Raw genomic sequence first — 23,180 nt, 5'->3', positions numbered from 1 at the left:
AGAGAGAGAGAGAGAGAGAGAGAGCGCTGAGTTTGTAACTGTCACTGTAAAACCACCTTCCATATTTTACTTTTACTATTATGTTATAGTAGGCTATGTACATATTTTTTGCAGCATCTGTTGAACTTTGTTGTATATGCCTTATTATTTTTTTGTAAAAATACATAAACTATTATTGTGTCAGTTTGTACACAAACACATCTTGTGCAGGTGCGATTAAAATGTAAAAGCCAATACAAGAAGCTTTACCAGATATTAAGAAACAAAGCAATCTATATGACACCCCAAAATAAAGAATACAAGAACACAGACTAAATATAAACACAAAAAATAATAAAACAAAAAACAACACAAAATAATAGGCTGTGCCCATAAATATTAATTTATGTTTTACTTAGTTTGGGACATCAACAAAGGGTGTTTCTTAAAGCTTAACGAAGAAGGTAACTATGTAGAAAAGAATTTCACAGAATAGGTCCTGTATCTAAATGTCAATTTACGTGATTACAAAAACAATAACAGAAGATTTTCAGATTGTCTGGTACAATATGAATAAATACCGATTTTAATTTAGGAGTTATAAGTTACAGAGAATACTGTGTGAAGAAATTCTATAAATAAAAACTTTCCATATTTATACTGGACTCCTGGAACATATGCCTTCTGTTTTGAATTATATTTCCCATTCCCAACAATATTTCATATATCTGATTGTTATAATGTATCTAATTTTTATCATGTGAATATGTGGATGGATTATCAATCAAGGAAAGTGGCGTAATATAGCCTGGTCCCAGGCTCACTGCATGAAAGTTGGCTTTTATGAACTGTATCAGATTCGGCAGGGTGTAACTTAGCAACATCTGTCCAGGGTCTACAGATGAAAAATAGCCTCTTGACTAACACTTGCTCATTACTTACAGCAACACTTAGTCATGCAAAATAAACTTATATACAAATTATCATCTGTGGGGCCTTACAGAGCAAGTTCTGAGAGATTTGTTTTGGTTTACTGTATATTGTGCTGTATTTATGCATCTTTCCAAAAAAATTGTTTCATTTAAAAAACAAAATGTTTTTCAACAGTACCGCACCTCATATCTGAATCATGTTATCACATGCAAGTAAAGCACAGGGCCCCACCACTGAACAAGAACTTACCAAATTTTGGTTGTTTACTAGATGCCCTTTAATTACTCAACACAGACTTTTTTACAACAAATTAGAAAAGTTTACACAAGTGATGTTAATAGAAGAACAGACATAGCCCAAGTAATGCATGTAGGTCTCAACTTAAACAGTTTGACTCTAATTTGATTAAGATTCACAAATGTTCATTCAAATTAGCTGTTGAATATCTACTTACGCAAATGTCACTGTTGTTGATGACAGGACTCTACATGTTAGCAGACCTAAATAAAATGCATTTCCTCTTTTCTTCTTGTCCAATCATGCTGTTGCGCTGTCGTAGTTATATGATTGCCTTTGCAGTTCAAAATCAGAAAAATAAATAACAAATACGATATTACATTCAGGCAAAAACGTTATACAGGGCTCCAAAACTTCATTTCACGTGTTCAGCCCTTTTTGTTGCCGGTTATTGTTTTGATTTGAAAAATGCCAGATTCAGGATTCTGGTAGTTATTTATTAGTAAAGTTTATTTTTCTATTAGTAAACCCCCATTAGATCAGTTTGTCAACTGGCGTTGTGGCTCCACCTGTCTTCTCAGCTGTGTATTCAATGCAGTTAACTTTACAAAAATGAAAGGTCTTTCTGGCTGTTTCTGTAACAAGCTCAGAATGGAATGCAATGGTACACAAATGGTAACGTCACCACTACATTACTACCAAATAAAGAGGCGGTAATCTTATAAGTAATCATAAAATCATCAATCATGATTGATTGATTTTTATAAATCACCATATATCACTTTTGATAAAGAACTACATCAGGTTTTTTCACCTGCTCTACATCTCTCAGGATAAAACCAAACAAGTCTGCTGTGAGGGACAAAAAATGCTTTATTGGCATGTCAGAACAACATTCAAAGACAGGTGTAGTTGATGTGACCAGACTAATGAGCATGTGTTATTCATTTAGGCATCAGGTGAGGTCATTCTGCCTGGAGTAAAGAAAGTTGTTACAACTGTAATTGATGTGTAGTAAAAGAGTGAGTAGTGGACATTTTAGATCCAAAAGCAAGTGTATGTCTAAATCAAACATTCTAAACATCTCATAAACCATTAGAAATGTTATAAATTAATGAACTTAATTTTAAGAACTAAGCAAACACTTAAAAAGCAACTGTTGGAGTTGGTCCACAACACCAGTCTGGCTTCCCTTCAGTAAACTCTATGTTGCCCTGCTCAGGTTTCTCTTCTCTAGTACACAGCACAGTATCTTACTGTACTTATATACAATACATACAGTGGATATGAAAAGTCTACACACCTTAAAGGATCGCATTTATATAATATTGGAATATTGCTGCTTTAACATGAACCGAATAATGTTGGACACAAAATAGAAATTCGCTTGTAATTCACCTTGATTGGTACCAAGACTTGGTGATGTTATTAAAATGTTTCTTATAAAAATCAACTGACGCATGTAAACAAATCCAAGATATCTTAGGTTTTTGTTTTTTAATACCAAAATATTTTTCTGTTAATCTTACTATTAGATTCATGCTAAGTAAATTAAATAAGTAAGAATTTTCGGATTTCAAGTCTAAGAACAAGGTATGAAGGGTGTGAAGAGTTTTTGTATCCACTGTCTCAGTGAAAAGAAAAGCATGCAGTCATTGGATGTCCTGTTCTATTTTCTCTCTATGTGATTGAGTACTGATTAATCCTAGTCAGTGGCACTAAGTCTGAAAACATTTCAGGTAATGAAAGCAGTTACTTAATACTTGTTTAGATTTTTATTTATTAAATGGTTATTGTAGGGAATCAGTGCTGGTCAAACATTCTGGGAGTGATGGTAACCCAGTCCTTACTTTGTTCACTGTAAAAGTATTTCAGTGTTCTTAATAAATGACTTCCATCTCTGCAAATATACAGTTGAAGAACTAAAGACGTGCCTTAACCGGTCAGGATTTGACAGGAGTTGACATTCATCCTGTGAGAGATTTTTAAAGGCTGCTGCTAGGGTGTGCCTGTAGCTTGGGAGGTAGAGGGGGTCATCTAGTTAATTGAAGGGTTAGTGGTTCTATCATTTGCTCCTTCAGTCCACACGTTAAAATGTGTCTGTGCGAGATCTTAAACCCCGAGTTTTTGGATAACAGCGTCACACAACTGACTGAAAATAATGTAAGGTAAAGCTTGGTGTAGCCCTATTTTACCAAATCAACATGAGAGGAATATTAATCTAATCTGCTTTTTTCCCCGAAAAAATGTCAAACTATCTTTTAGCATGTTTTCTTATCTTCCATGGAATGTGCCAATGTCTCTGCCTAAACACTCTCTCCTTGCAACTCCTGACAGGCTGGGACTCCTCTGTAGCCCTTTAAAGTATTTGCAGAAATGGGGCCATTTCTTTGGTTAAGAACATTTATAAAATGCTTAAAGGCAAGAACAAATATATTTAATTATGAGCACTAGTTTTTACTGAGGACTGATTTCCTACTCTAAGAAACTTAATAAATAAAGGCCTTACTGTAATTCTTATCTTGTTGACTTCATCTTTAATTAATGATTCATTTTATTTATTTCATACTGTACAAAGCCATAGCCTTTTTGTGAAAAGAAATATGTTTATTCTCTGCAAAGTATGGTATCCTTAATACTTAGTCTTGTGTAAGTACAGTGCTTTCAAAAAGTATTCATGTTATTATTTTAAATTTCTTATTTTTAATTAATTTGCAAATATTTCAAACAAACTTCTTTCACAATGTTATTAGGTGGTATTTTTGAGGAAAATAATTAATGTGAACCCTTTTGAAAAAATTTAACATAACAAAATGTGAAAAAAGTTAAGCCCCATGTATACTTTCTGGATGCACTGTATTTGTCCTAAAGCACAGGTATTGTATTGAGTATCAAATAATTTCAAATGACACCCACAAGTTTCTGCAGTTACAGTTATGAAGCCTGAAATGTATCAATAAGCAACACTGTGAATTAATGCAACTGAGAGGGTAGCCAGGGTTTTCTGATTATGTCAGTTTGAGGTGCACACCCAGGAGAGCTTGCTTTACCTGCTGATTACAGATCAGCTTCCTGGTCTATTTTGTCTAAATGTTAACAGTTACTAGTGAGGGGAAACTCCAAAACCACCAACTGCTCTCCACATCACCCTAACTCCACACTTTACTGTTACATGTCTGTGTCAGGACTTTCCCCTGATGTCACTAATTTCTGGAGAATCCTTTGGTAGAAAGGGGAGAAGACCAGCTTGTTAAAGTTGACAAGGCGACTGAAGCGAACAGCAAGCTCTGTTAGCTCTCTGCTGACTGGTGCCAGACCTCCTGGCTGAGGAGGTGGGGTCTTATGTTGACTGGTCTCCAGAGAAGCCAGGAGGTAGGCCTGAACCCTAGAATCTGTCAGAAGAAGAAGAATTCACTGTCATTGCCAAATAGATATGTACTTAAAGCAAAGTCTAAACCATGTGGTTGGCTGTGATTGTAACCTTAAATCATCACAAGTGTCAGTGTTCTTACCCATCAGCTTTCGGACTGTGTTGTCTGTCTGGATGGTGGCTGAGATTTGTCCTTTTAGCGTGTTCTTTCGGTCAGCAGAGAATGGAGAGTAGCCATGCTGGCTCAGACACTGACTCAGCTCAACACACAACTTCTCACCGACGGTTGCCAAGGCCTCCTGCGCACTAAAAGACCTCAGGGCAGGTAACAAAAACATTGTAAGAGTGAAAACCCAAATTCAAGTTATAAAACGTGTGTTTACTTTAGAAAAGTGCATTGCATGGCATCACACATAGAGCAGACACAGCAATAGTATTTGCTGACCTAATGTATTTCTAATACAGTTTAAACGCTCCTATTTATCCCTGTTATGTTTTCAGACAGTGGTGGAAAGTAACATTTAAAGTGCATTCAGAAAGTATTCACAGGATTTTTTATGTTACAGTTTTATTCCAAAATGGATCAAATTCATAATTTTCCTCAAAATCCTAAAAATAATACCCCATAATGACAACGTGAAAGAAGTTTGTTTAAAATCTTTGCAAATTATTAAAAATAACAAATAAATCACATGTACATAAGTATTCACTGCCTTTGCCATGACACTCAGTATTGTGGATCTTGTTTCGACTGATCATCCTTGAGATGGTTCTACAACTTAACTGGAGTCCCCCAGTTAACAGTGCATAAACCAAGCCATGAAGTCCAAGGAATTGTCTGTAGACCTCTGAGACAGAATTGTATCGAGGCACAGATCTGGGGACGGGTATAGAAAAATGTCTGCAGCATTGAAGGTCCCAATGAGCACCGGTTTGAAACAACCGGAATTCTTCTAAAGCATGCTGCCTGACCAAAATGGGCGATTGAGAAACAAGGGCCTTAGTCAGGGAGGTGACCAAGAACCCGATGGTCACTTTGAAAGAGCTCCAGCATTTTTCTGTGGAGATAGAAGAACCTTCCAGAAAAACAACCATCTGTGCAGCACTCCACCAATCAGGCCTGTATGGTAGAGTGGCTAGACAGAAACCACTGTAAAAAGCACATCACAGCCCGCCTGAAGGACTCTCAGACCATGAGAAACAAAATTGAAGTATTTGGCCTGAATGCCAAGTGTTATGTCTGGAGGAAACCAGGCACCCCTCACTACCGGACCAATACTATCCCTACATGGTGGTGGCAACATGCTGTGGGGATGTTTTTTAGCAGCAGGAACTGGGAAAAAGATGAATGCAGCCAAGAAAACAAAGGAGTGGTTACAGGACAACTCTGTGAATGTTCTTGATGGCCCAGCCAGAGCCCAGACTTGAAGCAGACTGAACATCTTTATAGAGATCTTAAAATAACTGTGCACCAACGCTCCGCATCCAACCTGATGGAGCTTGACAGGTACTGCTAAGAAGAATGGGAGAAACTGCCCAAAAACAAGTGTGCCAAGCTTGTAGGATCATACTCAAAAAGATTTGAGGCTGTAATTGGTGCTATAGGTGCTTCAACAAGGCGGTGAATACTTATGTAAATGTAATTTTTTTTTGATTTTTTGTCGTTTTAATATATTAGATTATATATATATATATATATATATATATATATATATATATATATAAAGAACAAACCCTTTCACATTGTCATTATGTATTGTTTTTAGAATTGTGATGAAAATTATGAATTTGATCCATTTTAGAATAAGGCTGTAATATAAAATGTGAAAAAACATAAGTGATGTGAATACTGGATGCTGTGTAAGTACTCTACTTAGTACTATTTTGATTGATCACTACTTTACGTGTTTTCAAATTTTGCTACTCCATGCTTAAACTTAACTACATTTCAGTGCAAAACTTTGTACTTTTATTGAACTATACTTATGAAGTAGTTACTTTGCAGGGTTGAGGGTTCACTCCCCGGCCAGCCTTGGCCTTTCAGTGTGGAGTTTGCATGTTCTTCCTGTGCTTGAAGGGGTTTCCTCCGGCTACTCTGGTTTCCTCCCATAGTCCGAAAACATGAATATCAGGTTAATTGGTGAATCTAAAATTGCCCGTAGGTGTGAATGTGAATGTGACTGCTTGTTTGCCTGTTTATGTCTCTCTGTGGCCCTGCGATAGACTGGCGACCAGTCCAGGATGTACCCCACCTCCCACCGGATGACAGCTGGGATAGGTAAAACATAATGGATGGATGGATGGAAAGTTACCTCATAATCAAATAAATTAAAGAAACTAAAGCGTAATCTTATGCCTTTATTAATCTATGGAGTAAAATTCACGAACTACCAAGCAATATATAAACTAATTTGATCGATAATTATTAAATATTTAAAATGTTTTCCTTTAATTACTTTTGTCAGTTTAAAGGTATTTCGGAAAAAAATGTCAGTTTCCTTTTGTGGAATTTTGCCAGACCTTGTGTTCTTTGTGTTCTTTCAAATTGATGTCACTCTCAGATAAGATATTTTTATTAGCCATTTTCTACAAACCAAAGATGTACCAGTTAAAGAAAAGACCGAACACTGCTTACCATTCAGCAAAGTTTTTCAGCGTAAGTGGAAAGTACATATGTGTGATTGCTAGTATTACAAGTATTGGTACTTACGGTGTATGCATGTCTGCAAGGATGATGTTAACAGTGTTTTTAAGCGTCTCCATCAGCCCAGGAAGCCCAGAGATGGCCTCCCCTGTTGTGGTGTAGACAATGAGTAGCACAGAGGACAGAAGAACTAACCGAGAAACCTCCTGTTGCATCTCCTGGAATCGAACCTGATCCATCAACACTGTCTAGAGAAACATGATGAAAAAGAATACAGTTCATGATCACAGATGCAAACACAAAAAGCAAAACACTAACACGCTAAAAAAGACTAATAGTGAAAACCAATTTCAGGCTAATGGACCATAAATGTGTACCTCTGGAAAAGGGTCTGAGGCATGGTCCCACTTCAGCAGGCGTAGATAGGCATGATTATGTACATTATGGGGGAGGAGTGAGAAAGGGTCAGATGAAGCAGCACTAGAACCATCGTTCCTAGCCTCTCTTATGTATTTCACGGTGTCCTCAAGCCACTTCTTAGTGTAGTCTAAGGCATCTAAAGAACAAAGGATCGTTTTAACCTTGACAGAGAACAGTTTTTACATCAAGCAAGAAGGAGCAACATCAGCATTCATTTGAAGTAATGTGTTCAAGACTACCTAACAAATGTACTTGCAAGCCCTGTGTTATCTCTCCTCCTACAGTACTTTTTGTTATTTCCATTGAATAATGATTCATATATCTGGCACTCTACAGTTTTTTTCCTTAATAAAAAGTATCAAACTGTATCTAGAATTGAGAATGATAAGACAGCCATTGGTGTCTAGAAAACCAAACTGGTTTAGGCTAAACTGCACTAAGAATTAAAACAAATGACCTGCATAGTTGGGTGATAACTCTCTGTGTGTGTTACTACAACTGACCACTTTCATACATCTTAATCTTAATTTTCAAAATATTAAAATATTGATATAAGCAGTTTTAATAGGGGGGGTTATAAGGGGCCAGAGGACCAAGTCAGATATGCAATTTTACAAATACAGACCACTGTAGAGGCCCTTGTTTTGCTTTAGATGAAAACATCCGACAAAAGATCTGCACACCATTTAACAAAGTACAGCAACATCTGTGAGATAACAGAGGTTTTCAGCCGGCATGGTCAAAAAAAAAAAAAAAAAAGGGGGGAAAAAACAAACAAACAAAAAAAAAAAAACACAAAAATGGTGGATCTTTTTTCTGATTTTTGTTTCTAGTTTGTGTTTTGATCCAGCAGCTGTAGAAGGTCTTGGATGTCCATGTCTATATCCACCACTATGTAATGCTCGCAGCATACTGTAAATAATACAGTAAAGGAATCGTTGATTCTTACTAGGTTGTTTCTCCAGAAACTCCTGGAACTTGTTCCTCTCATACTCAACGGACTGCTGCATAAGATGAGGCCTGATGCTGCTCACGGCAAAGTTAGCCATGTCCACCTTCATCACATCCAGAACAGAGAATATCGCCCTTATAAAGAGGAGAACGCGGCAACATGAAGATAGAACGAAACTGAGAAAATATACATGACAGTTTGAAAATGTATAACTGTTAAAAATAGTCTAACTGAGCTCAAGCTCAACTTTTAATTGACCTTTCATTAAGCCTCATCTCTTATTTCTGATTTGTAATGGACTGAAATAGTGTGACACACGCTAAAAATAAACTAAACACATGCAAAGCAAAAGCTTAGCTCTTACTTCAGCAGAGGAACAATCTCAGTGATCTCCTTTAACTTATTGATGTCCTTGTCTCTGCAGGGGGCGCACAGTGAGCCCATCATCCCAACTATGAACTGGGAAAGTCCACTGATGTCAAGAGCTCCTTTCTCAGCCTGCTGCTGAATTAGAGGCAGGTCCAGAACCTCTTCGATGTTGGAGTGCAGGCGACCGTGGCCAGGGAGCAAGAAAGACAGCAGTGTCTGCCCAAGCAGAGAGTGAGAATGATTCTAGACTAAAGTTAGGGAGGCATGAATATTGCATTGAATGTCCAAGCATAATAACACCCTGCTCCCTTCTAAAAATGCAGACATTTATAGAATCACATCTGAATTGTGAAGGTAGCAGCTAAAAAAGTCCTGAGATATGAAGAAAGCTGGAGCCATCAAACCATTTTATAATAAATAAAATAAAACTCCCTTTTTACCTCTTTGATCTCAGCAAGTAGTTTGATGGCATGTCCATAGGATGGCGGCTCCTCCTTCAGTTGTGCTTCCAAACAATCCCAGAATGCTTTGTGCATGATCTCCTTCACTCTGCGCTCCAAACTGTATGGGGGCAAAAGGGTTACTTTTACAGGAACAAAGAGCTCGCTCAAAGACAGGGATTCAAGAAACAGCTACAGTACCAAAGGCAATTCTCACCTTCCTTCAGGAAGCTCTTGAGGTTTAACTTGAAAAGCCTGGTTCACCATTATTTCATGAGCCAGAGCCATGTTGGTGACTCCTTTAGCTGTCTCCATCAGCTCTTCCACAAAAACAAATCTAGGTGAACTGACTGTGAGAAGGTGGGAAAATGGAAAAAGATGGAGGAAAAATGAAATGAAAATAGCAATTTTTGTTTAAAACAAATTGTGCATATCAAGCTATAATTAACTCACAAAGCAAGACACTATTAGCCTCTTTTAGTTGAAAAGAAATCTACTGTAGGTTGTTGCACTGCCAACTAACTGGATTTAAACACATTTTTAAACATTAGTGCACCGTCTTTTGACAACACTGGGAATTAGTTTCACCCCTTTTCTGTTTTTGACAGGGACTATACTTAAATATTGATGTGCTTTACTCAACCAGCTTGATTTCTAGACTTTATTAACACTGTGTACTATTCACTGTATTTGCTTTAGCTGCCCGACATGTTAAGTGTCCATGTGTGTCCAGCTATAACCATCAAACCAATCTCAAATACTGCTCTGCACATTAGAATAAGGCATTCTAAATCCTCACACAAGAAGAGTTTACTTGCTTAACTACTTACAAGAACTTTCTTGTGAGGCTTTTTTTTTCACCCATTGGAACAATTATTAAGCTTGTTTGTATTTCCGTCTGCCATGTTTGTGTAAATGGAGAACTGCTGAAGAGAAGGCTGGTTACAATAAGTAATAATGAGCAGCTTGGATTCCAAATGAAACCAAAGACTTGGCAGCTTTGCAATGCAATTTTCAGACTCAAGTACGGCTCATCAGTGAGCAGCAGTAGTTTAGACAGCCTGGGACACAGTTAATGTTCCTGGCCATCTTGATGCTTTTTCTTTGCAGAGCAATGGCTACATATGTGGGGGGGACTACCTTGTACTTATCTCCTAGCTGACACTCAAACAATCAATAGCTCCATAGGTGTTCAACCCCCCCCCCCAATAAAGTTCAGGGTTAAAGGTCAGCCTTAAGCATAAAAGATTATGCTGACTAATATGAAATGTATTTCTATTCCCACCTCTATAGAAAACTTATTAGGTTTAAATTGTAAGTCTGTGCATCTTTTTCACTTGCTATATTGTTTATTAGACTGTTCCTCACCTTGTGGAGCTTCGCCTCTGTGTGGACTCTTCGTCACTGTCTCCTCAGAAGCATCCTGCACCCCTTCTTCCTTTGACTGCCTGTCTTCTTCATCCCCAATGTGGTCAGCCTCCTTTGGCATTCTAGAGTCTGCAGAGCAACAATTGCCTGGTTAAAGCAGCAGTCAGGTGTGACTTCAACTGCTGAACGCTTTTCTTATATCTAATTGCCAGAATGCTATGCTCTGTGATAGTACTGCTCTATCACTGAAGATTATTTTCTAAATAAATGACAAATTTTAATTCGATATTATATTACAGTAGGAAAAGATGAGATGCAATTTTGTTGTTGTGATCTACAAATGATGACATCACCTCAACTAGTAGAGGAGGGGGAGAGGAGTCAGTGTGCCAGTGCGATGCTAAAGACTGATGACGACAGAGGTAAACACAATAAAGAATAACAATAATGTGGCTTTTCTCCTCTCTTATCTGCGGTAATGTTACTAACCTTGTACCGGCAGCCCCGAGAAAAAGAGATGTGTTAGCTGAAGAGCCGAACCTATCTAACTTGACGGCGACTCTGTCAGCAACAACAATAACAACACAACCTTATGACACAGCTATTCCTTTATAGCATGCTCATAGCGGATTTTTCACTGTTAGTTTCTTTTAGCAACTTCGCCGCTGCCAGACACCGTCTTCAACAGAAAAAATGTGTCATTTGATCCTTTTAATCTCGAGCTTCTTTAGGTCGCAGCCCTCCGCTGACCGCCCTTGCAGCTAACCAAGGGGCTCTTCCTGTTTTGGGTGGAGCTAACGTGACGTATGAGCCAAGCCCACCCTTCTTCATGCGCGTGTTTTTCTATGGTAGAGGACTTTCACAGATGTAACCTTATACGCAGTTATTTCTGCGGGGAATTCTCAGAATAGGTCACTTCCTTCCTTCTAGTCGAAGTACTTCTGCCATTATGTAATAGTATCTAGACTCTAGATCATGGCTGCCAGTGTGGATCTGTTAACTCCCACTCCATCTAGAAATTCACATTATCAGGGCAATTCTCAGCATTTAATTGCCCTTTTTTTGTTTTTTTTAAACAATGAAGCCATCATAAGGCAACATAGGTCTACATTATTTTGACTAAAAATCATATGGAAATTAAATGCATTTCATTTTCAAAGTATTTTGTCTAAAAACTGTTTGTTTCTGTCATAGGCTAGAAAATGTTTTCTTAGTTTTCACATTTGGATCTCTAAGGATCAGGCCAAACCCTGTGCTCCGTGGCCCCTACAAGTTGCAAAAGATTTTTCTACTGCAATTGTTTCTGAAGTTATGTCAAATTTACAAACTTTAAACCTGGCTGTGATTGAGATGAGTGGCCAAATATCATCCCCAAGATGTAAAAAAAAATAAAGTAAACATGTCCAAGATAATTTAATATAGGGACTTTGCACAACATGTCTTTCAAGACGACACTTCTCTGATGCTATAGTCAGTGCTGCAGTCCATCAGTCTATATTTTTCAAATTTTGCAACACTTTAATAGTCACACACACAAAAAAAATTTACATACACAAATACAAAGAATCAGGAAAGAAATACACAGTATTATCAGTAGGTATTATCAGTATTATCCACAAATTGATTCAATAATTAGCACAACCTTCATGAAAGCCACCTTTTTCTAACATTATACAATGAATTTGTTTTTAAATTTTACAAATGATGGGCTGCCTCTCCTCTATTCTTTGTTTTTTTACATTAGGTAAACCTCTTATCTCATCATAAAAAGCCATTCATGTACAATTAATCAAAGGAATACAAGATTTATATTAAAGAATATAAAGTACATGTATTATTGATTTTGTTCAATAATACAGCAGTTACATGTGAAATCATCCGCTGTATGCGTCACTCCCATATCTCCAGTATTTATTAAAATGCAAAAGTCTAAAATAACTGTGTAGCTGTTTGTGAGGCTGACAGTAGAAAATGTCAGGCAATGTCCCCAAATCACTGGCTTATCAGATCTACAACATACTAACTGTAGAGTCACCAAAGTACTGGTTAAATATCTCTGGATGGGCCTGGTAAAACAGTCTGAACAAGCGCTTTCTCTCCTTTTCTGAGATCGTTGTATCTACATGGATGTTGCTGAGCAGAGCCCACAGCTCCTGGTTGGTGGTCTTCTTTGTCAAATCAGTGTAAGTCTTGCTGGGAACCTGCTGACAGAACGCAGAACCTAAAGGACAAAAAATAAATTAAAAAAAGTTTGTGAAGTGGGAACTCAGCTTAACATTTGACTGCTTACCTTTTAAATAAAGGTTTTGTGTGAAAAAATATTGCATCTTATTGAAATTTGTGCTCTTCACTTTTGGAAATTCCAAACATTTGGATACAATGTAGTACTGCGTAATACATCATGACATAAGCATTAGTTTTGCAATAAATTTTTCAAATTTGTACTAACTACAATGTCAACAATACTAGTGAAATGGTGGGTTATTAGATAGAATTTTGATAAAACACAGATATAAATATAATGACACACAAAGCCACAATTATCTGTGAAATCCCTTGTATTCCCACTTGGACCCTTTAAGCAGATCCAACAGTGCAGATGTGAAATTTGTTTATTTCTGAGCTGTTCCAGATAATAAAAGGTGTCGCAATGATGTAAATTAGAGCTTATTGTGAAAGAGTGTGAAGTACTTTAGTTTTTAACTGAAAACCATCTCTCTGCTGGAGTGAAATCTGCAGCTACAGCACACAGCAATGTCTATACCTAGTGAGATTTCTAGAGGACTTTCCCCAATGTATGGTTTAATGCTCTTGTAATTAGGGGGAGCATAATGTTTTTTAACCAGTTTTTGTATTGAACACTGCTGATGAATTCCTACTCCTGACAGTCACTTACCAGTCACATGCGGCTGCTTTCCACGTACAATGCTGGCCAGCTTGTCACTGACTTCTTTGTGCAAAGCCCCTGGTATCTGGATCAAAGGGAACAAATACTTGGTTGCAAATGATTTAAAGACAGAAAATGGTTTGCCAATTATTCTCTTCATGCACACGTAAGGTTTGTGACAGCAACTTCTGAACTATATTTTGCAACTATGTGTAGTATCTCACGTTCCTCTAAAGGAGCTTTGCAAATCTGTTCATGTCGTAATGACATCATCAGCATATCCTTGGGGGGGGGGGGGGGGGGGGGGGTATAAAATTTAACTTTTACGCAGTTGTACACATTTCGGGAAGTGGTGCATACAATGAGGGTGTTTACAGGTAAGGAGGGTTTAATTTAAAGAAGAAAAAAAAAAAGGAATTTGTTACATGATAGGAAATGTAGGATGAACTGATTTCAGAGATGGTCCCAAAAGTTCTACACTTTAGGAAATTGTGCCATCTGCTGTTTCAAAATCTGTCTCTTGTGAGACCCCAACTGTAAGGAAATCTAACACCATGTTGCTGCATGAACCCTATCGATTATTATAAAAAGGTATAAGGCCATGGAAAATAGAGGAACAATATATTCTGGGAGAATTTCTCTACCTTGAAGATTTCTTCTACGTTGCTGATCATGAAGACCACCATAAGGTCCTCTTTGTCTTTTGAAAGAGCCTTGCTGTGGACAACTGCTCTGCAAAAAGACTTCGTCACTGCCAGTCTGTTCTCCATCTGCAGATTCAGAAACACATCTTCAGTGAGATCGCTGGCGGACTTTCGGTGTCAGCAAATTCTCTCCTTGGACATTTTACTCACTTTTTTGGAAGGATTTAGTCACAAGCAAAGTGTTTCTCACCTCCTTGCTTAGTTGTAGCGATTGTGGATCAGCTGCCAAACACATGAATGTAAGCAGTCTGCACAGCTCTTCTCTGCTGCTGTGTGGCAGCAGCTTCAGACACAGCTGCAGAGCCTCCAGAGCTGTGTTCAACTTAGCATTCACTGAGAAGTTAAAAAAAGAAAAGTCCAGGGAAAAAATACAAGTAAAAAATGAATGTAAATGTCGATGTATTGAGAGAGAAACAAGTTGTTTACAACCCCTGGTTCACTTAAAACCAGACAATGTCGATCAAGGATGTGACAAAAATAAACTGTTCCTATGACAAATCAAATTGTAGGAGCCAGAGTACTAGTTCATACCCAACAGATCGATGATAGCTGTGTAGATGTCATTCATGTGCTCGGGCAGCAATGGTGGTCTGTCTGTGTTACTGTAGTGTTTGACCAGAGTCCCGTACAAAAGTAGCTTACACTGGGCCAAACAATTTTCGGAGGGAATAGTCTGCACATTGGTGTTAAAGGCTGCAGTGGATAGAAAAATCAGAAATACAGTAGACATTTACATTCTGCACCGTAGTTTAAAATCAATCAAAAAGATATACATAATATGAAAAAAAAAAAATTAAATAATTAATAAATAGAAATCATGGATGACACAGAGATCCATATAAACACTTGCCCACATCCTGTGTACTGCTACTAGCTGGGACGCAGCTCTTATCACCCTGAGGGAAACAGTGAGGTAGTTCCCGGCTAAGCTGCACCACTGGCTGATCAGGGAGGAAGTCCAAACAGTCCAGAGCTGCACGAAGCCATTCATCCTCCCTAAAATGCAATATGAGGAAGAATACAAAACAATCAAAGAAATGTTTATTAGATTACGCTTATCAGTACAAATATCTAAAGGGTTGTGCAGAGCAAAGCAGAGCATAAAGAGCAAACAATAGCCTTTTCAGAGCAGAGAGAGAGAGGGTTCAGTTGAGCAGTCTGAACTGATTTGGAGTTTCATGTTCCAATTGTAGAATTAAGTGAGATTAGTTCAACAGCCAAAAGAGCAAATTATTTTCAAAGCCAAACATACTGAGTGTCCCTGAAGGCCCTAAGGATTTGTCTATCCAGGTGGTTGCTGCTGTAGGGCACGTGTGGGTTACTGTGAGCCCACAGGTCTAGTGGAGAGAGAGAGGATTGTGTCTGACTGCACTGAAGTATCCCCTCCAGGAGGGGGAGCTCCACCAGGTTTAACAGCCTGAGCAAAGTCTGCTCCTGCCACATCTCCTTTACCACTGTGGAGCAGAGCAAAAGAAAAAACACTAACTGTACAGTTGCATAATTTTATAATGCAGGGCAGTAACATAAGGTTTCAGATATAAAAATATCAGTGCTTTAAGGTAAAAAAAAGTGACAAAGTGACACATGGTAAAGAAAAGTACATTATGACATGACTGACTTACGGGATTGAGGTAAAGCTGTGTCAGTTTGCAAGCTGCTGGGACTCGCACTCAAGCTGTCCTCCGCAGGCTCCACTGAAAGGCTGGTCACCACATGAGGATCCAGCTGGTTTGGTATAGTGGATGTCTGAGGGAGTTTGACAGGGGTGGACATCTGAACTTTTGACCCTGTGGGATGAGTCTGCTCCTCCTGACTAAAAAAAAAAACAAAAAACATGAGAGTTGCAAACTCATGCTAGTGAGAATTGGAATTTACAATGGTTATGGTTATACACCCTAAACAGATTTTTTTTTTAAATGCAATCCCTAGCTAGAATGGGTGATGCATAATATTTTCAGACTAACATTAAATGTCAACTCCAGGCAGAGATATTCTTAGAAAAATATTTGTATCACTAACCTTAAATCTAGCATTACACCACTTATGCATACCTTCAATTGTGAGTACACTTTTTAAAATGCCATTATTAAAGGTCAAGGTTTGGCTGTAATTTGAGAGTTCATCCCTCCCAATTCTTCAGAATACACAGCAACAGTGCACTGGAGTGCAGTATATTGACAGGTGTGCTTTATACCTGCATGAAGGAGCGCTGCAGAAGAGGTTTTGGATCCCATTCACAAGCACAACCCTCTCTAGCTCATCAACCGAAGGCATGTGCACATTTAAAAACCTGCACAGAACATTGTAAAGTCAGATGAAAAGGCAACTATGTGAACACGTGGATCAGGGCAATTTATTTTTCCACCTGGATATCATCAAATGTCACAATAAAGTGTGAGGCAAAAGAAACCCGTGTCTTTGTGTATTTATAACCTGTAAAGAGCACTCTTGCTGTCCTGAAACACATCTTGCATTTTCTTCTCTTTGCCAAACACTTTGGTTCCCACCGATTCAAACACATTGCAGTCCAACAAAGCCTGGCACACACACACCACTTTGTCCCGTGACACAACTCCACCTGTAGTTTTAAAGTTTGAATATGAGGGAAAAATAGTTTAAGGATATTTGCAAAGAAAAATCCACATTATTATTTGACGTAACATTTGAGACATTTAAAACATGCCATTGTACATAATAAACACTGTCCTGCAAACATACCCTCCAAGCCTTTAGCATGGGCAATATGTTCTGTCAACACATCAACGGCCTCGGAACCCAGGAAACAGTCACTGTGGGTTTTGAGGTGGACTCTCCTACGCTTCACAGTCACAGAGGATCTGAGGTGGGAGATTAGGCCGCTCCACAACGAGGAAGACTGCACTGATCTACTGTTTAATCCATGGGCTAGGAGGAAGTGACACAGAACCATGGTCTAATGAAACTCCATATAATATATTCAATATATTCAATGATTACAGATATCAAGTAAATAATATGAAAACTGAGAGAGGATTAGGGATGCAATGAAAAAGAAAATAAGGTGGGTAAATGATACACAAAAGTTTTTCGGCGACAGCAAAAGCAGTGAATTGAGATCATTTACTAAAAATAGTAAGTGAGGAATAACAATTTTTCATTTCTATGCCACAATTTTAAGGAGTATATTCGTTTGCTATTGCTCTTTAGCATGCATCAGATGTTCAGCTACATGAAGGCCTCCTTGTGTTACTGGAATCACCAGCACCTTGCGCAGAAACATCGTTGATTAACTCACCTTGTGGACGCACACACAATTTCTCTGCAAGCTTCAGCGCCGCAGCTCTTTCCTTGATCGTAGACATGCTGGGCTTGCAATAAGGAAAAATAGCCAGGGAAGCAGTTTTTGTTGGTTGCTAAAAAAATAAAAAATAAAAGGTTGACAAGCAGGAGAAACCACGTCCAAGCAAACAGCGCCTTTAGAACCGGTGTGATCTTAAATTTAACCGCTAGATGGCACCAATCGCTAAGCTCACTTCTCAGGTGTCTCTGCAGGTGTCTGATTGTGTGCCCGATCGTTTTGTATATACTTCTCTGTCCCACAGTATTGGTGAAGACTCAATAATAACATACATGCTGAAATCATAGATGTATGGGGAAAAAGGCACACGCTAAAAATATTCACAAATAGAAAATGGACATAATTCTGAATGCAGAGCCATTCTAATGCTGCCTTCAAGTTCCCAAGGATATGTAGTTTTTCTGGGGCAAAGTTGGAGTTCAGGTATGAGGATGACATATAAATCAAAGATGTATAATGAAAGATGATCAATTATATTTGAATTTCTGTAATATTTGAATTTGAATTTATAATGATAATTAACAAATATTTAAAGAGCACTGCTTTAATGAAATTTGAAGTTGTAAATCCGTGTTTCTGCTCTGAGCGGGTGGCGTCACGTTGTAGGCGTGGACGCACGAGGGCGCAACTGGGAACAAAGGCTAACTCGGTTAGCGGTTTATTCTTAGCTTACTAGAATAATCATCAAAGGTAATGGTAATCACTGGTTCACTTGGAACATTTTTATTCCCATTGCTAAAACCTTTAAAACTGCATATGTCAAAATAATTTAATGACTATTATTTTAAGTTATGGGAGCCAGTGGAGGCTCGTGCCAGCTAGCTAACCTTCCTTTGCAAGCTAACATGACTTAGCTTTTTATTTAGCCTACAGCTTTGCATAATTTTCAGTCATAATTTTATCAATTAAAATCAATGTGAAAAGCCTAACTATATAAACATTTGGAGGATGTAACAAGTTGAATTCTGACTAAAATTATAGGTCAAAGTATCAACGTTAGCTAATTGATGCTTCTAAAGCTCATTTGAGTTCAAATGACTTTGGAAACCAATGGCTGGCTGTTTCAAACTGATAAAAGAGTCAAAGTAGTGGTAAATGTAGTAATTTAATTAAGTAATTTCCTAAAAAGAAAAGCTGGTAGAAAAACTAATTTGCCTTTTATAAGAAAAAGTTGCCATCTCTAAGCCTTTTGCTTGTTGTTCTCTGATTCTTACACTTGGTATCTAGGTGAATGTGGCAGATGCATTTCTTGTAATAGAGACTTTACATAGTATTTACTGATAAACAGTCGAAAACCCATAAAATCATGTTCCCTTGTGTGCTGACTTGCCATTGTTGAGTGTTGTGTTTGCATTTCATTCCTCAAGAGCATTAACAGTTCCAAAAAGAACTTATCTAAAGGAAATAGTCCCATTAAATGGATGGCAAATCTTTAAATTTTTCTTTTCATACCTTTAGATATGGTGCTTAATATCTGCTCAACTGAATTATTGGAGAAGCAAATAAAGACATTTTGGTTTACTCCCTCGGTTACAGCCACATACACTTTCACACTGTGCGCATAAGGCACACACTCACTTTGACACACTAACACACTAGCACATCCCCTCCCTCCTCAGCCTGGGGTCACAATGTCATTTTATGAGAGTAGCCAATTCTAGCAGGGATCATTTAATTCTCCAACATGATTGATACCAGTGCAGGTTAAATGGTAGAAAAAAAGGTCTGTTCTATTAAGAGATCAGTGGCTAGTGGAGACCTCCCACTTAAATAGTCATATTTTCCAGAAGGTGTGTGTTTGCGTGTATGCAGTGTGTGTGTGTGTCACTCACTTTCTTGGTTATGTTGAGGGTACAGAACCTCTTGGAGAAGACCATCCACAGGTCAAATTAAATAACCTGTATAATTTAAAAAACATTGACAGCACAATTTGTCCATTGAGTGTTATTGCTCTGACCCCTGTTAGTGTCAATGGTCTGGTTCAATTTAACCTAGATGGCTTATCAAGGTGTTATCTTCTCACTGCAATGGAAGTGGTGTAAAACAAAGAAAGAAAAAACACTAATGGTCATTTCAAAGCCATTAGGTTAGATTGTAGTGATTGAGAAACACTATGAGGCTTTAATGTGCCAGCCCATTATTTCTAATAAAATCACTTAGCAGTAAAATTTGCATATGAGGAAGTGATTATGTAAGCTTATACGTGGTCTGGCACAATGTTACTGCTCATTAAACATTCAATTTTTTTGACCTTTTCCAGCAAAGACTTTTTTTCTTGATTAAAAGACATCCCAGTGGGACCTTGGCCTGCCCTGAGACAGTCCAATGGATTTCAGTGCAGACTCTGAAACACTCCCCAACTACACCACTGTAAGTTATGACTTCTAACAGCGGAAGACAAAACACATTTAAACAATTGTTAACTGACTTGTTTATTTATTTAAAAATTACATGTATTTATCTCAGCTTTTATGTTATTCAGGTAGAAGGACTTGTGTTGGAGGAGGGGTTGTCTCTGCCCAACACCCACTGTAAAACACAAAGTGAAGGCACCATCTTGCTACACTTATTGGAATGTAAAACCCACCTACTTGAGGTGGTTGAGGAGCTGCATATTCGAAGGGTATAAGTCTCTTTTTTGAGCCCATGTGTAGTATATTAAGGCAAAATTAATAAAAAAAATTAAAAACTGTTTCTGTAAAATTTGTGGCTACTAATCACCAGTTGTGTATGTATTTCTATTGCTGGTAAACTAACAAAGAAAGTCTTCATTTAAACATCTAGGATGATTTACAATACCACAAATCTAAATTTAGAGAAATATATCATTTGTCTCAGGATGCCTGAGAACTATTTGGCAAATTGTCAGTTTAACTAAATGGACTATTATACTACAAATATTATAAAATATATATATACATTTTATGCTCTCTGTTTGGTTAAAGAGTAGAGTAATTTCACAGCATGGTAGGGATAGCGGTAGTGTCCTCAGAGGAAGCCAACTGCCCCTTTGGCTATCTGGGTGAGAGCCACTCTCCACATTGTGTCAAGATGAGGGTCATATAAACCATTTGGCCACTGACCAATAAGTAGAAAGCACATTTGTTTGTAAAAGTAACAAAAATAGATAATGGTTTGTGCCCTTAAGCAAGTAGTTTAACTTGACAATACATCCTGAGTATGCTTAAAGGTTAAGGGGCCAAAAACGGGATGTCTGTCATTTGTTGCCATTTAGTTTTTATTGTTATAGTCATGCTAACTGGGACACAAACACAATATGGTATATCAGTATGATCCTCCTCAGGCACTGCTGTTATCAAAGTAACACTTTGTAGTTTTGCTGTTCACTGGGCGGAGGGGTTAGGAAGCAAGAGGATGTCACGACGGTCCCGGACATTCCTGAGCATGTCAAATTCCTATGTTTTTCTTTTTTTGTTTCATTTTTTAAATACAGCACAAACTACAGCATTAGTTGGTAAAAATGTGGTATAGTGTTACACTTAACTTTAAATTCATGTCAGAGAATATGTTTAGAATGAAATGGTTACATATGTGATCTGGAATGCCTATAATCAAATACATTATTGATGATTGGTTTGAAATGATGTGTGTGTGTGTGTGTATGTATATATATATATATATTAAATGATATCAGCATCGTGCCTTATGACTATGACACAATGGTAGAAAACTTTAGAATAACTATGTCTAACTTCCTCCAACTAAACTATCAAGTGCACCATCTCATTTTTATGCTAAGATATGTAGTTTTTTCTTTCTTAATGCCCCATAAAAGGCAGTCATTCAAAACAGCAATGAAGTAGTAAAGAGATGAAAGGCTATAATAAAAATATGAATGAAACTGTTATGAATTTTCATATAGTAAGTAAAAATCTATATTATTTTTCATTTTGTTAATCAAAATATTTAAGTACCCCAAGCTTACAGTGAATTTGCAGGTGCCTGTTTTTATTTACATAGATTACCAGTAAAGTTTTCTAGTGTCTTTTTAAACATGCATACACACAAATTGTTCCTCACTTGAAAAATTACAGCTTTATTTTCTGTGCACTCCTTTTTGTGCCATAGTAGTAGCATAGTTTTATTAGAACTTATAATATAAACTCAGTGACTTAACCAGCTCCCACATGAACATAAAAAGTGCCGTGGATATAGAAGGCAAATGACTTTTACCTGCCTTCTCTAAGAGAAGGGGGAGGATAGGGATGGCTTTCCACAAATATACCCTCCCTTCTAATATTGCTTTTTTTGGGGGGGGGCTTCTCCAAAAGATACTTAGGAATGAACCAAAGAAACTTACAGCAATTTGCGGTTTTGGCAAAGAAAGTTATTTGCCCACAGGATTGAAGAGATAGGGGTCAGTCTGTATCATATCAAGATTGCACTGTACCATTCATTGCCCCAACAAAATGTACTGTCTTTTCTCTGATCTGGCTATGTTTGTGAATTCATGAAAGGGAAATATTCTTTAGACAAATATTGTTGATGGTCTGAGAGTAGCTAAGACCTAGCCTGGCATTTAACAGAGTAGCTGCTTGGTGTATAAATGATGTCTTTTCATGGTGCAGGATGCAGAGACACGCTTTGAGGATCAACTCAGTAAGCTGGTGTTGGACAAACAGGAGCTGGAGTGGGAAAAGGTTTATATCAGCACTTTTAATATTTATATTTAGTTTCTTAAAGAGTAAAGTATTAAGAAGATACTATATGTTTTCAGTCTTATTTAAAAATGTATTATTTTTATGCTTTATATTTTAATTATCATTTGGAATGATTCAGACTTTTCATCTATGACAGGAATCTCTACAACAACAAATTGAAACCATGACAAACCAGCACAAAGAGTCACTGACTAATTTGAAAAAGCAAGTATGTTTGCTTGCTTATATGTTTGGTATTCAAACTAATAACTATAAATAGTGAAATAAAGCTTTTTTTTTTTTTTTTTTTTTTTTTTTTTTTGTTGTTGTTGTTCTCAAGTTTCAGGCCAAAATCAGAAACACTGAGGAGGAGAAGGTATGAGCAGCTTGTTCTTAAAGCATTTACTGTAAATAACATCAGTGCAGTAGCAGATTAATTCAGGCACCAGTGCACAATCCTTTTGGGTGAATTATTTTTTGGTGTACTTGGTATTGCTTTTTTGAAACTCACAATAATAATTCAACATTTCAGGGGAAATACCAAGTTATTGCTGACTTGAAAGATAAGGAGATTAACAACCTAAAAGAAGAGTTGAAGTCTCTCCAGGTATTGAGTTTTATTCACACACTCGCTGCCTGTAATGTCTGTCTCTATTCCTCTGTCTCACTCATACACACCAGCAATCAACGTTCTTTCCTTTACTTCTTCACATACATTGTTTTTACCTTTTACCTTTACCAAATTCTTAAAAGACATAAGTAAATAAAGAAAATTCATGCCCAATGAGAATGAAGGGCATAGGCCTGACCTAGCCTGGCTCTCAGAGTGTTTGTCTTTTGGCTTGACACCACAGGGATGATATACAGCTGTCCCTATGG

The 23,180-nt window shown here is 37.5% G+C and overlaps 1 protein-coding gene, 1 long non-coding RNA gene and 1 pseudogene across 3 annotated transcripts; 1 reads left to right on the top strand and 2 right to left on the bottom strand.

Moving 5' to 3' along the window:
• Nucleotides 1–2,002: 2,002 nt before the first annotated feature.
• Nucleotides 2,003–11,501, bottom strand: tcp11l1 (t-complex 11, testis-specific-like 1). Of its 2 annotated transcripts, none has more exons than XM_067502255.1 (10): nt 11,202–11,501; nt 10,713–10,841; nt 9,562–9,694; nt 9,345–9,465; nt 8,900–9,120; nt 8,533–8,669; nt 7,541–7,719; nt 7,230–7,411; nt 4,662–4,834; nt 2,003–4,541 (listed from the first exon to the last, which is right to left on the bottom strand). In XM_067502255.1, the coding sequence occupies exons 2-10, from the start codon at nt 10,831–10,833 to the stop codon at nt 4,318–4,320; spliced, it is 1,491 nt and encodes a 496-aa protein (XP_067358356.1). In that variant the 5' UTR covers nt 10,834–10,841; nt 11,202–11,501; the 3' UTR covers nt 2,003–4,317. The 2 variants fall into 2 exon arrangements, with proteins under 2 accessions (XP_067358356.1, XP_067358357.1); XM_067502256.1 differs by lacking the exon at nt 11,202–11,501 and adding an exon at nt 11,066–11,084.
• Nucleotides 11,502–11,928: 427 nt separating this feature from the next.
• On the bottom strand, nt 11,929–17,741 carry LOC137125959 (DEP domain-containing protein 7-like; annotated as a pseudogene).
• Nucleotides 17,742–18,248: 507 nt separating this feature from the next.
• Nucleotides 18,249–20,326, top strand: LOC137125958 (uncharacterized). The gene is made up of 3 exons (XR_010914245.1): nt 18,249–18,330; nt 19,901–20,010; nt 20,123–20,326. It is a non-coding gene; the product is annotated as an uncharacterized lncRNA (long non-coding RNA).
• Nucleotides 20,327–23,180: the final 2,854 nt, after the last annotated feature.

Source organism: Channa argus, chromosome 4 (assembly GCF_033026475.1).
Source record: "Channa argus isolate prfri chromosome 4, Channa argus male v1.0, whole genome shotgun sequence".
Taxonomy (NCBI): domain Eukaryota; kingdom Metazoa; phylum Chordata; class Actinopteri; order Anabantiformes; family Channidae; genus Channa; species Channa argus.
The sequence above is the reverse complement of the archived record's forward strand: the minus strand, read 5'-3'. Positions and strand labels throughout refer to the sequence as shown.